Here is a 13,878-nt window from a genome sequence, read left to right as displayed (position 1 = left end):
TCCATGAGGAACTTGCGTGGCAGGCTGACCACCTGTTATGTGAGTGCAGCAGCGTCAAAAGGACCTTGTGGCTGCAATGAGCCAAGGTAAATTGCTAGCTAGCATTAAACTTATCTTACAAAAAACAATCTTCACATAATCACTAGTTAACTACACATGGTTGATATTACTAGGTTAACTAGCTTGTCCTGCGTTGCATATAATCAATGCGATGCCTGTTAATGTATCATCGAATCACAGCCTACATCACCAAACGGGTGATGATTTAACAACAGCGCATTCGCGAAAAAAAAAGCACATTAGTTGCACAAATGTACCTAACCATAAACATCAACGCCTTTCTTAAAATGAATATATATATTTTTTAAACCTGCATATTTAGTTAAAAGAAATTCATGTTAGCAGGCAATATTAACTAGGGAAATTGTGTCACTTCTCTTGCATTCAATGCACGCAGAGTAAGGGTATATGCAGCAGTTTGGGCCGCCTGGCTCGTTGCGAACCAATTTGCCAGAAATGTACATAATTATGACATAACATTGAAGGTTGTGTAACCGCAATATTTAGACTTAGGGTTGCCATCCGTTCGACAAAATACGGAACGCTTCCGAAATGTTTGTTTCCTGATTTGACCATATTAATGACCAAAGGCTCGTATTTCTGCGTTTATTATAATTAAGTCTTTGATTTGATAGAGCAGTCTGAGCGGTGGTAGGCAGCAGCCTCATAAGCATTCATTCAAACTTTTCTGCGTTTGCCAGCAGCTCTTAGCAATGCTTGAAGCACAGCGCTGTTTATGACTTCAAACCTATCAACTCCCGAGATTAGGCTGGCAATTCTAAAGTACCTATTAGAACATCCAATAGTCAAAGGTAAATGAAATACAAATGGTAGAGAGAGAAATAGTTGACGCGTCATAATTCCTATAATAATTACAACCTAAAATTTCTTAACTGGGAATATTGAACCACCAGCTTTCATACGTTCTGAGCAAGGAACTTAAACGTTAGCTTTCTTTACATGGCACATATTGCACTTTTACTTTCTTCTACAACACAGTTTTTGCGTTATTTAAACCAAATTGAACATGTTTCATTATTTATTTGAGACTAAATAGATTTTATTGATGTATTAAGTTAAAATAAAAGTGTTCATTGTTAATTCAGTATTGTTGTAATTGTCGTCATAAATATATATATTACAGGTTGACCGATTGTGATTTTTCAACGCCGATAGATTGGAGGACCAAGAAAAGCCGATATCGATTAATTGGCCAATTAAAAATTTGATGATACATTAATTGGCCGATTAATCGATATTGGCTTTTTTTGGTCCTCCAATAAATCGGTATCGGCGTTGAAAAATCACAAATCGGTCAACCTCTAACCTGTACACAGCCCATCTGTAAACACCCTCATCACCATATTGTTATTCCTCTTGCTCTTTTGCACCCCAGTATCTCTACTTGCACATCATCTGCACATCTATCACTCCAGTGTTAATGCTAAATTGTAATTATTTCACCTCTATGGCCCATTTATTGCCTTACCTCCCTAATCTTCTACATTTGCACACACTGTACATAGATTTTTCTATTGTGTTATTGACTGTACGTTTGTTTGTGTGTAACTTGTTGTTTTAATCGCACTGCTTTGCTTTATCTTGGCCAGGTCGCAGTTGTAAATGAGAACTTGTTCTCAATTGGCCTACCTGGTTAAATAAAGGACTTGTTCTCAATTGGCCTACCTGGTTAAATAAAGGACTTGTTCTCAATTGGCCTACCTGGTTAAATAAAGGACTTGTTCTCAATTGGCCTACCTGGTTAAATAAAGAACTTGTTCTCAATTGGCCTACCTGGTTAAATAAAGGACTTGTTCTCAATTGGCCTACCTGGTTAAATAAAGGACTTGTTCTCAATTGGCCTACCTGGTTAAATAATGGTGAAAAAATAAAATAACATTTTTTTTTTAAGTATTGGCCAGGTGATGAGCGGTGCCAGGTTTCCTCCAGACGTGACGCTTGGCATTCAGGCCAAAGAGTTCAATCTTGGTTTCATCAGCCCACAGAATCTTGTTTCTCATGGTCTATGAGTCCTTTAGGTGCCTTTTAGCAAACTCCAAGCAGGCTGTCACGTGCCTTTTACTGAGGAGTGGCTTCCTTCTGGCCACTCTACCATAAAGGCCTGCTTGGTGGAGTGCTGCAGAGATGGTTGTCCTTCTGGAAGATTCTCCCATCTCCACAGAGGAACTCTAGAGCTCTGTCAGTGACATCAGATTCTTGGTCACCTCCCTGACCAAGGCCCTTCTCCCCTGATTGCTCAGTTTGGCTGAGCGGCCAGCTCTAGGAAGAGTCTTGGTGCTTCCAAACTTCTTCCATTTCAGAATGATGGAGGCCACTGTGTTCTTGGGAACCTTCAATGCTGCAGAAATGTTTTGGTACCCTTCCCCAGATCTGTGCCTTGACACAATCCTGTCTCGGAGCTCTACTGACAATTCCTTCGACCTCATGGTTTGATTTTTGCTCTGTCAACTGTGGGACCTTATATAGACAGGTGTGTGCCTTTCCAAATCATGTCCAATCAATTGAAATTACCACAGGTGGACTCCAATCAAGTTGTAGAAACATCTCAAGGATGATCAATGGCAACAGGATGCACCTGAGCTCAATTTCAAGTCTCATAGCAAAGTTTCTGAATACTTATGTAAATAAGGTTTTAATTTTTAATAAATGTGCCACCATTTCTAGAAACCTTTTTTCGCTTTGTCATTATGGGGAATTATGTGTAGATTGTCGAGGGAATGTGCATTGTATATACAGCAGTCACGATAACAGAGTTTTAATGGTCGGCATTTGACTATCAACTTTAATAAGTCCAGTTGGATGGGTAAACAGTAGGTCAAGTTGGAAACTTGAAACAGCTTTTCCCTGCAATCTAGAGCTATAATTATTATACCTAATTCTATGTAAAAAAAAAAGTATATATTTTTTTTGTATCGGTTATCTCTTTACCTGTTCAATTGTAATTGAAACGAATGATGCACAGATTCTTTTTAATTAACTTTTATGCCTTAAGAGTTCAGTACATAAAATAAAATCACTTACCTTTGAAGATCTTCCTCAGAAAATATTCATACACCTTGACTTATTCCATATTTTACAGCCTGAATTCAAAATGGAATAATCATTCTCTCTCTCTCTCTCTCTCACCCATCTACACACAATAACAAAGCGAACACATTTAGAAAATGTAGCAACACCCATGTGAAGGCTTATTGGTCAATTGTGGCCATGTTGTTTTAGGTACTACTTTGGAAAATATTGAGTTGGGAGAATCTTTTCCATAAATACCACATATCAAGTTTCGTGCAGACCGGTCATTCAGTAACAGAGGAGTAGCATTAAGTGTGTATCACAAAATTCTGAATGGTGGAAAATCCATCACAGCAGACCTTACGGGTCCTCGAGGCAAATTTGTTCCTTGTGAAGATTGTGACCCCATGTACCCGAATTTCATGACTCTAGGTCAAACGTGGTGAGGGGTGTGACCTATCAAAGTTAGCATTTTCAATCTATTATAGCGCCACCATGTGGGCAATTGGCATGAGAGGGTCCTTGGCCCTTTACCCTCCTGGGCCTTACCATCTTACAGGAATGTGCATGTTAATGTCCTTGCGAGAAGAACCGGTTTAATAATAACGAACGGCAACAAATACAATAGGGTCTTATCAGCTTCGCTGCTGAACCCCCGTTATTAATAATAATCAATCAGAACAATAGACTGCAGTTCATTTAGGGAGATTAAATAGTTTGTCAAATTACTCTCCATTATTGCCCAGTTGTCCCAATAAGGAAAATACAACTTGGTAGGAGTGTGCTGAAAACAATGGCATGGGTCCAGTTCCCTTGACACCAGTTCCCTGCAGAGGAGGAATTTTTGAGAATATTTGAGTAAACCCACACTTTCCAGGGTTCAGGCTTCAGCGACATGACCTAGGCTACTGTGTGTGTATACTTGCAAGTGTAATACAATGCTTGCTGACAAGAGGAAAACAATGTTCTCTTGTTAACTGTGTGAGTGGTAGCCTGCATCAGTATATTTTAGCAACAATGCTAAACAGCTATGTGAGGAATGTGGAGCCAACCATATTATTTCCAGGGAAAGGGAGCAAATAGGTCTATCTTTCTTTAAGACATAAACCTTAACTGGCGGGCGATCTTCTCAATATGAATGCATGTTGAACTACTGTCTGTGATTCACTAGCTTTGGACCAGTAATGTACAATGCATATTTTTTTTTTAACTTAGCTATTAATGGAATAAATAAATAAATCACACCCAATCATCATGATCAGTTTCGGATTGCTGGTGTAACCGATGTGAAATGGCTAGTTAGCGGTGGTGCGCGTTAATAGCGTTTCAATCAGTGACGTCACTCGCTCTGAGACTTGAAGTAGTTGTTCCCCTTGCTCTGCAAGGGCCGCGGCTTTTGTGGCGCGATGGGTAACGATGCTTCGGTGGGTGTCAGTTGTTGATGTGTGCAGAGGGTCCCTGGTTCGAGCCCGGGTTGGGGCGAAGAGAGGGACGGAACCTACACTGTTACACTGGTGTGGTAGAAACATTTGAAAACAACCCCAATATCAAGAGACAGTGGCACTGTGTGCTCAATGTCCAAACTCAGGGATAGATAACCTCAGCCACGATGACTCAGAAGAGGATGTGGTTTTTTGGATGAGAATGTTTTTGAGCAGTGTTGTATCTTTTTACCTGCTTCGTCCAGATAAAAATATTATTTAAAACTAGCTAAACCAAGCCATATTAAGCTACACAATCTACATTTTGGTTAACTCGACAACTTTCAATACAACACCGGGAACTTTCAATAGACCTGCGTCTACAGTGCCACTGTTCACATTTCATCCCTTTGACACATCTGGGCCCACTCACTGTTGTTGACCAGTATTTGTCAACCTTTTTTGTTATGATAGCTGGACAGAAGATCAAATAGAAAGCAAGGTGTCTGTCAACTTCCTTATCAATTAAATATTACATTTTAGTAATTAGCCACATGACAACCTGCTGTTAGGAAAATTCATGATTGATGGATTGAGTGAGACAGAATCTCAGTCACAGGATAATTTATTAGAGGGATCCTTAGAGAAGAACGCCTGTACAGTATTGATGTGTACAACTTGTCTATTCATGACAAGGGGGTATCCTTCAACACCTCTGACTAATGTGCGTTTATTCCATGTGTAACTCTGTGTTGTTTTTGTTGAACTGCTTTATCTTGGCCAGGTCGCAGTTGTAAATGATAATTTGTTCTCAACTACCCTGTCTGGTTAAATAAAAATAAATAAATACTGATAGCTAATTGTCTACCCTAGTTAAGGCTAGTTGTCTACCATAGTTAAACAGCTGGTTATATGACTACTGCTTGAGGATGATGACAGCGTTTTCAACTTAACTATGTTTGTTACCTTAACTAGGGTAGACAATTAGCTAACGTTAGTTATCAAGTATTTTAACAACCAGACAAGATACAACTCTAGTAGGCTAGTTTACATTGTGTAGCGACCCGCACAGACAGCTGTGTGTTTTATATATATATATATATATATATATATATATATATAAAATCATAGATAGGTAACGCGTTGTCTACCATAACTTTCCTAGGTTTGGTAGATTTGATTTCAGCGCTAGATAAATAAAGCCAAGCCAACGCAAACTAAGTCCATTTCGTCTACAACCGTTCATCAAACCGAGATAATAATGTATTTACGTACCCATGTCAAAAGGCTGTCGCACAGTTCAACTCGATCCACGGAATCCAAGGTACTCATCGTGCTGTCGGTAACTAGTCCAATTAATCCCCTTCTTTATCTGAAAATGTCTAGCCGGATAATCGAGATAATAAATAAAATCAACAAGACCGACACGTCTGATCAACTGGATAACCAAAACGATGAATTATTATTTGTAAAAATAAAAAGCTAGCTAATCGGTTTTACCGACAGGACGGATACGATCCCACGCTGTTTTCACTTGCATTAACGCATACAACGTCGAAAGTAAATGTTATTTCATCATAAAGAGAAACGCTAAGACACACGTCTACCGGTCACCCCCCCCTCTGTCAAGCTTTTTCCAACCAGCTGGGATGGTCGTCTCTAGTTACCACAGCCACTAAGTCCTCAACTCTGCCTAGCTCTACAATTTCTCTCTTTTAAAAAGAAAAATCAGATTTAAACCTAACATTAACCACGTTGATAAGCTTAACCCTGAACGAAGACCAAAAAAAAAAGCAAATTTTTGTTTTCAGACCCTTTTTTTTTTAAAACGTTATAAAACATTTAGACTTTGTGGCTGTGTTATCTAGTGGAAAAGATACCACTCTGAAGGGAAACCTTGAGCCTGAAACATCTTTATCAACGTTAGTTAATCCAGAATAACAAAAAAAAAATCAAAGTAATCATAAGCATATGTGAAGAAGTAAAAAAAAAATTATTGAATGATTTATTCCATGAAAATGTGAATAAATAAATTGGGGTGAATTTAGAGCAGGCAGTAACGGGAACACCATTCAGAGGCTGGGAAATGACCTTTCTAAGAATGCGGAAGTGGAGCAGTCAATTCCAATGGATCTTTATTATTGTACTTCAGTGCAATGGACAGGTAACCATAACCTATAGCATATTGCTAACATTTTGTCTAAACCTAACCTTAAATTATGACAAAAAAATAAGATTTTTTCAAATGTTGACTTTGTGACTGTACTTTCTAGTGGAAGCCCAATGGATAGGGTGATACTTTTAGCTTGTAAACATTAATGTACCTGATCTTATTTAGCCCCTTTTTGTTCTTATTATCTACATTGGCTATAGTTTAGCAATACGACAGATATAGCCTAAGTCATATTTAGATATAAACTCTGGCTCTGCGTTATGTAGCTAGCTAACGGTAACGTTTTTTTTTGTACTTATTTTATTTTTTATTTCACCTTTTATTTAACCAGGTAGGCCAGTTGAGAACAAAACATACAGTCAGTAATACAGTAGAAACGTTGCCTCACTATAGCTAGCTGGATATGGGGAGTTTGGGCTGAATGAATTAACCACGTTGGGCTGAATGAATTAACCACGTATGAGTGACTCATATTTACTCTCTCTCTGTCTCTGTTCTAAACCAGTTCTATAGGATATGATTAAGTGGGATGGATGAAAACAATGAATGTGGCGAGGTGGACTATTTGCTGCAAGATGAAGACTCACTCATAGAGGGAGTCAGCAACCCAGTCCTGTTTGTTGTCGTTCTCAGTGTCACTTTCCTGTGTGGACTAGTAACTCTGCTCTGCAGGTCTAGTAATTATTTACATTCTTATGGGAATAAATTGTGTTGTGATGTTTTTTTTGTAACCAGTTATTAACTTGAACAACAACAAAAAAATGTATTACCTTCTTAAATCAAATATGTATTTTGTTTTCAACTTATATGCCAATGAATGTTGTAGTTGGCGTGTTTCTAATATCTGAACCTAAAGGTGTTTTTTTTATTTTATTATTTCTACACATCTCTACCTGCAGAAATGAGCAGTATAACATCCACCCAGAGAACCAGGAACAAGTCCGTGTCGTCCGGCAACAGCTACAGTCCGAATCTCAGGTGTCTACCGCTGTAACTGTCCCTTCACAGTTCCTTTGTACTTTCTGGGTCATGTTCATTAGGCACCAAATGGAAGACAATGCACTGATACAAAGAGGGACTATCTGGACTAGTTTAATCCATTTCAAAACCTTTTTCCTATTGTGTGCCCTAATGAACAGGACCCTGGTATTGTATCTCATTAGTTTCTCCTCCATGAAAGTATCATACCACATCCCTCGCTCTGTCCGTCCCTCAGGAAGCTGAACCAGCCGAACCCAGGCAACAGTTCTATACAGACATGTCCTGTCCAGTGTGTCTACAGCAGGCCGTGCTGCCTGTGGAAACTAACTGCGGTCACCTCTTCTGTGGTAAGTGTGGCTGTCGCACTAGACTGATAGAAACAAGGAATCAGAACCAGGCCATAGCAGAGTGTGTGAGTGGGTGGATAGGAACATTAGCCTGCTGGCCTTACTGGGTGGATAGGAACATTAGCCTGCTGGCCTTACTGAGTGGATAGGAACATTAGCCTGCTGGCCTTACTGAGTGGATAGGAACATTAGCCTGCTGGTCTTACTGGTTTTAACTCCAACCCTGTTCCTGTAGAGGAGGGTAGCTCTCCATGAACAGGGTTGGAGTTAAAACCTACAGGATGGTATCTCTCCAGGAACAGGGTTGGATAGCCCTGCTCTAGGCCATAGGAACAAGGAATTAGAACCAGGACAACTATTGAATGATTAATCTATTGGATAGATCCATCTGGATTTGATCAAGTTTTCCTGTATTTTGAAGGTTCTTGTATAATTGCGTATTGGAGATATGGGACGTGGCTCGGTGCAATCAGTTGTCCCATCTGCAGACAAATGGTGAGACTAAATGCTGCTTCCAACTTTCCCTACTTTCAACACATGTATTATCATACACACGTAGAAATACAATTTACCCATCCTCACATTGTTTAAAAAAAACAAAACAGTACCTTTACTATTCTTTTGTGTTTCTCTTTTGGATGCTGAAAATGAAAAATGACATTTCCAACATTTCCAACAGATCCCTTGTAGCCCAGATGTTCTCACAAACATTTCTCTCCTAGGTGACCCTGTTGACCCCATTTCTCTCCTAGGTGACCCTGTTGACCCCATTTCTCTCCTAGGTGACCCTATTGACCCCATTTCTCTCCTAGGTGACCCTATTGACCCCATTTCTCTCCTAGGTGACCCTGTTGACCCCATTTCTCTCCTAGGTGACCCTGTTGACCCCATTTCTCTCCTAGGTGACCCTGTTGACCCCATTTCTCTCCTAGGTGACCCTGTTGACCCCATTTCTCTCCTAGGTGACCCTGTTGACCCCATTTCTCTCCTAGGTGACCCTGTTGACCCCATTTCTCTCCTAGGTGACCCTGTTGACCCCATTTCTCTCCTAGGTGACCCTGTTGACCCCATTTCTCTCCTAGGTGACCCTGTTGACCCCATTTCTCTCCTAGGTGACCCTGTTGACCCCATTTCTCTCCTAGGTGACCCTATTGACCCCATTTCTCTCCTAGGTGACCCTATTGACCCCATTTCTCTCCTAGGTGACCCTATTGACCCCATTTCTCTCCTAGGTGACCCTATTGACCCCATTTCTCTCCTAGGTGACCCTATTGACCCCATTTCTCTCCTAGGTGACCCTGTTGACCCCATTTCTCTCCTAGGTGACCCTATTGACCCCATTTCTCTCCTAGGTGACCCTGTTGACCCCATTTCTCTCCTAGGTGACCCTGTTGACCCCCATTTCTCTCCTAGGTGACCCTATTGACCCCATTTCTCTCCTAGGTGACCCTGTTGACCCCATTTCTCTCCTAGGTGACCCTGTTGACCCCATTTCTCTCCTAGGTGACCCTATTGACCCCATTTCTCTCCTAGGTGACCCTGTTGACCCCATTTCTCTCCTAGGTGACCCTGTTGACCCCATTTCTCTCCTAGGTGACCCTGTTGACCCCATTTCTCTCCTAGGTGACCCTGTTGACCCCATTTCTCTCCTAGGTGACCCTATTGACCCCATTTCTCTCCTAGGTGACCCTGTTGACCCCATTTCTCTCCTAGGTGACCCTGTTGACCCCATTTCTCTCCTAGGTGACCCTGTTGACCCCATTTCTCTCCTAGGTGACCCTGTTGACCCCATTTCTCTCCTAGGTGACCCTATTGACCCCATTTCTCTCCTAGGTGACCCTGTTGACCCCATTTCTCTCCTAGGTGACCCTGTTGACCCCATTTCTCTCCTAGGTGACCCTGTTGACCCCCATTTCTCTCCTAGGTGACCCTATTGACCCCATTTCTCTCCTAGGTGACCCTGTTGACCCCATTTCTCTCCTAGGTGACCCTATTGACCCCATTTCTCTCCTAGGTGACCCTGTTGACCCCATTTCTCTCCTAGGTGACCCTATTGACCCCATTTCTCTCCTAGGTGACCCTGTTGACCCCATTTCTCTCCTAGGTGACCCTGTTGACCCCATTTCTCTCCTAGGTGACCCTATTGACCCCATTTCTCTCCTAGGTGACCCTGTTGACCCCATTTCTCTCCTAGGTGACCCTATTGACCCCATTTCTCTCCTAGGTGACCCTGTTGACCCCATTTCTCTCCTAGGTGACCCTATTGACCCCATTTCTCTCCTAGGTGACCCTGTTGACCCCATTTCTCTCCTAGGTGACCCTGTTGACCCCATTTCTCTCCTAGGTGACCCTATTGACCCCATTTCTCTCCTAGGTGACCCTGTTGACCCCATTTCTCTCCTAGGTGACCCTATTGACCCCATTTCTCTCCTAGGTGACCCTGTTGACCCCATTTCTCTCCTAGGTGACCCTGTTGACCCCATTTCTCTCCTAGGTGACCCTGTTGACCCCATTTCTCTCCTAGGTGACCCTGTTGACCCCATTTCTCTCCTAGGTGACCCTGTTGACCCCATTTCTCTCCTAGGTGACCCTATTGACCCCATTTCTCTCCTAGGTGACCCTGTTGACCCCATTTCTCTCCTAGGTGACCCTATTGACCCCATTTCTCTCCTAGGTGACCCTATTGACCCCATTTCTCTCCTAGGTGACCCTATTGACCCCATTTCTCTCCTAGGTGACCCTGTTGACCCCATTTCTCTCCTAGGTGACCCTATTGACCCCATTTCTCTCCTAGGTGACCCTATTGACCCCATTTCTCTCCTATGTGAACAGGTGACCCTGTTGTTCCCACTCTTCCACGAGCAAGTCTCCCCTCAGCAGGTACAGGATGGAACGGTTGAACCTCTCTTCATCCTCCGGGATCTCAGCGACTACAACCGCAGGTTCTCAGGACAACCACGATCTGTGAGTTTTAATTTGCCACGTCAGTATTTCTCTCATGCACTTAGAGAGAGTCCACATCCACCAAATTGCAACTTAATTCCTTGAAATTTATTTCATTAAATTGAAATCATAGTTACTCACTCCCCATTCTGTGCTGTGATGTCATATTTAAACACTACTAAGGTTACGGTAGCCTGGCCCCAGATATGTTTTACCATCTCATTAAACTGTATTATGTGCCAATGATCATAGGAGTTGGCAAAACTACACACAAACAGATCTGAGACCAGGCTAATGTTACTGCTTAAACACAGACTTTTTAACTCCACTGCTCCTCCCTGTCTCAGCTGATGGACCGGCTGCGTGACGTCCCCACGTTGCTGCGCCACCTCTTCAGGGAGATGTTCTCCGTAGGGGGCCTGTTCTGGATGTTCCGGATCCGTGTCCTGCTGTGTCTGATCGGGGCTCTGACCTACCTGATCTCCCCTCTAGACTTCATCCCTGAGGCTCTGTTCGGCCTGCTAGGCTTCCTGGACGACTTCTTCATCATCCTGCTTCTGTTCATCTATATCTCTATCATGTATAGAGAGGTGGTGACCCAGAGACTGGCAGCGTGATGAAGAGAGGTGGTGACCCAGAGACTGGCAGGGTGATGAAGAGAGGTGGTGACCCAGAGACTGGCAGGGTGATGAAGAGAGGTGGTGACCCAGAGACTGGCAGCGTGAAGAAGAGAGGTGGTGACCCAGAGACTGGCAGGGTGATGAAGAGAGGTGGTGACCCAGAGACTGGCAGGGTGATGAAGAGAGGTGGTGACCCAGAGACTGGCAGGGTGATGAAGAGAGGTGGTGACCTAGAGACTGGCAGGGTGATGAAGAGAGGTGGTGACCCAGAGACTGGCAGGGTGATGAAGAGAGGTGGTGACCCAGAGACTGGCAGGGTGATGAAGAGGTGGTGACCCAGAGACTGGCAGGGTGATGAAGAGAGGTGGCGACCCAGAGACTGGCAGGGTGATGAAGAGAGGTGGTGACCCAGAGACTGGCAGGGTGATGAAGAGAGGTGGTGACCCAGAGACTGGCAGGGTGATGAAGAGAGGTGGTGACCCAGAGACTGGCAGGGTGATGAAGAGAGGTGGTGACCCAGAGACTGGCAGGGTGATGAAGAGAGGTGGTGACCCAGAGACTGGCAGGGTGATGAAGAGAGGTGGTGACCCAGAGACTGGCAGGGTGATGAAGAGAGGTGGTGACCCCCATTCAATTGAAACTTCATTGTCCGCTCGACTGCACAGAAATTGATTGTGTAGGACTATATTAGACACAATGCCAAGACCAGTGTCCTATAATCGATTAGTTTCAGGTCAAAGGCACTCGGTGAGGAGGATGCTCTGGGGTCTGTTGCTTTGGACTGGAGTTCCACCATGCAAAAGACTGGGGACTAGTTACTAGTTAAATGTCTATGATTGAGAGTCCTAAAGTTAATATTCAGTCATAATGTCTGCTTGTTTTATCAGTTGAGATGTAATCCTCTTGAATCTGAAAGTGTGCGTCTGTTTTTTCATTTTTATTATTATTATTATAATTTTTTTAGGAATTGACTAGTTACCAAGCGACTGCTGGATTCAATCTAGTCTTTGTATAAGTAGCTGGACTGCGCTGTAGCATGACTGTGGCGTGTAAAATCAATCTGGGAAAAATATGTGACGTGTTAAAGAGACTGTTATCTCATCATCTTATGTGGAAAAGGATTAATGTGAAATAATATTATTATTAATGAGGAAAGAAAACCGTATACTTATTTAAACAAAAATAATCACCTTTGTTTACAGTTTAAATTATTTTATCTATTTTAGTTTAAGGGCTAGTCTTTAAGAAATGTAAAACATATATATATATATATTTTTTTGGTTGAAAAACTACAAACACAAAAAAAAACGCTAAGACCCACATTACATTGTTACAACCCCAGACCCCCCCACCTTCCAATTGCCTGTACATACAGTATTGAGTTACAACCACAATCCCCCTCAAATGGAATAATGTGTCCCTGAACAAAGGGGGGGTGAAAAATCAAAAGTAACAGTCAGTATCTGGTGTGGCCACCAGCTGCATTAAGTACTGCAGTGCATCTCCTCCTCCTGGACTGCACCAGATTTGCCAGTTCTTGCTGTGAGATGTTACCCCACTCTTCCACCAAGGCACCTGCAAGTTCCCGGACATTTCTGGGGGGAATGGCCCTAGCCCTCACTCTCCGATCCAACAGGTCCCAGACGTGCTCAATGGGATTGAGATCCGGGCTCTTCGCTGGTCATGGCAGAACACTGACATTCCTGTCTTGCAGGAAATCACGCAAAGAACGAGCAGTATGGCTGGTGGCATTGTCATGCTGGAGGGTCATGTCAGGATGAGCCTGCAGGAAGGGTACCACATGTGGGAGGAGGATGTCTTCCCTGTAACGCACAGCGTTGAGATTGAGCTTGTTGTCATTGCAGGAAGTCTAATGATGCTGTGACACACCACCACAGACCATGATGGACCCTCCACCTCCAAATCGATCCCGCTCCAGAGTACAGGCCTCGGTGTAACGCTCATTCCTTCAACGATAAATGCGAATCTGACCATCACCCCTGGTGAAACAAAACCGCGACTCGTCAGTGAAGAGCACTTTTTGCCAGTCCTGTCTGGTCCAGCGACGGTGGGTTTGTGCCCATAGGCCACGTTGTTGCCGGTGATGTCTGGTGAGGACCTGCCTTACAACAGGCCTACAAGCCCTCAGTCCAGCCTCTCTCAGCCTATTGTGGACAGTCTGAGCACTGATGGAGGGATTGTGCGTTCCTGGTGTAACTCGGGCAGTTGTTGTTGCCATCCTGTACCTGTCCCGCAGGTGTGATGTTCGGATGTACCTATCCTGTGCAAGTGTTGTTACACGT

The 13,878-nt window shown here is 43.1% G+C and overlaps 2 protein-coding genes and 1 long non-coding RNA gene across 12 annotated transcripts in view; 1 reads left to right on the top strand and 2 right to left on the bottom strand.

The window, feature by feature from the left end:
• Positions 1-6,152, bottom strand: part of hook3 (hook microtubule-tethering protein 3) — a 63,965-nt gene extending 57,813 nt beyond the window's left edge. For all 8 annotated transcript variants that reach the window (XR_003866895.1, XR_003866896.1, XR_003866893.1 and 5 more), the window contains exon 1: positions 5,787-6,152. Coding sequence is in view for 1 of the 8 variants with exons in the window: in XM_029692495.1 (XP_029548355.1) it covers positions 5,787-5,843 (57 nt within the window). In the remaining 7 variants the exon portion in view is untranslated. The remainder of the gene's footprint in view (positions 1-5,786) is intronic.
• A 274-nt stretch (positions 6,153-6,426) lies between these two features.
• rnf170 (ring finger protein 170) lies at positions 6,427-12,764 on the top strand. 3 transcript variants are annotated; one of them, XM_029692498.1, is made up of 8 exons: positions 6,427-6,675; positions 7,190-7,356; positions 7,584-7,662; positions 7,901-8,012; positions 8,434-8,507; positions 10,845-10,976; positions 11,303-11,545; positions 11,582-12,764. In XM_029692498.1, the coding sequence occupies exons 2-8, from the start codon at positions 7,214-7,216 to the stop codon at positions 11,606-11,608; spliced, it is 810 nt and encodes a 269-aa protein (XP_029548358.1). In that variant the 5' UTR covers positions 6,427-6,675; positions 7,190-7,213; the 3' UTR covers positions 11,609-12,764. The 3 variants fall into 3 exon arrangements, 2 of the variants coding, with proteins under 2 accessions (XP_029548358.1, XP_029548357.1); XR_003866897.1 differs by having other exon boundaries at positions 6,437-6,675; positions 11,303-12,155; positions 12,192-12,764; XM_029692497.1 differs by having other exon boundaries at positions 6,437-6,675; positions 11,303-12,764.
• Positions 6,854-7,908, bottom strand: LOC115149547 (uncharacterized). Its single transcript, XR_003866898.1, has 2 exons — positions 7,578-7,908; positions 6,854-7,350 (listed from the first exon to the last, which is right to left on the bottom strand). It is a non-coding gene; the product is annotated as an uncharacterized LOC115149547 (long non-coding RNA).
• Positions 12,765-13,878: the final 1,114 nt, after the last annotated feature.

This window comes from Salmo trutta, chromosome 15, assembly GCF_901001165.1.
Source record: "Salmo trutta chromosome 15, fSalTru1.1, whole genome shotgun sequence".
In the NCBI taxonomy this organism is placed as follows: domain Eukaryota; kingdom Metazoa; phylum Chordata; class Actinopteri; order Salmoniformes; family Salmonidae; genus Salmo; species Salmo trutta.
This window is presented reverse-complemented; position numbering and strand designations above follow the sequence as displayed.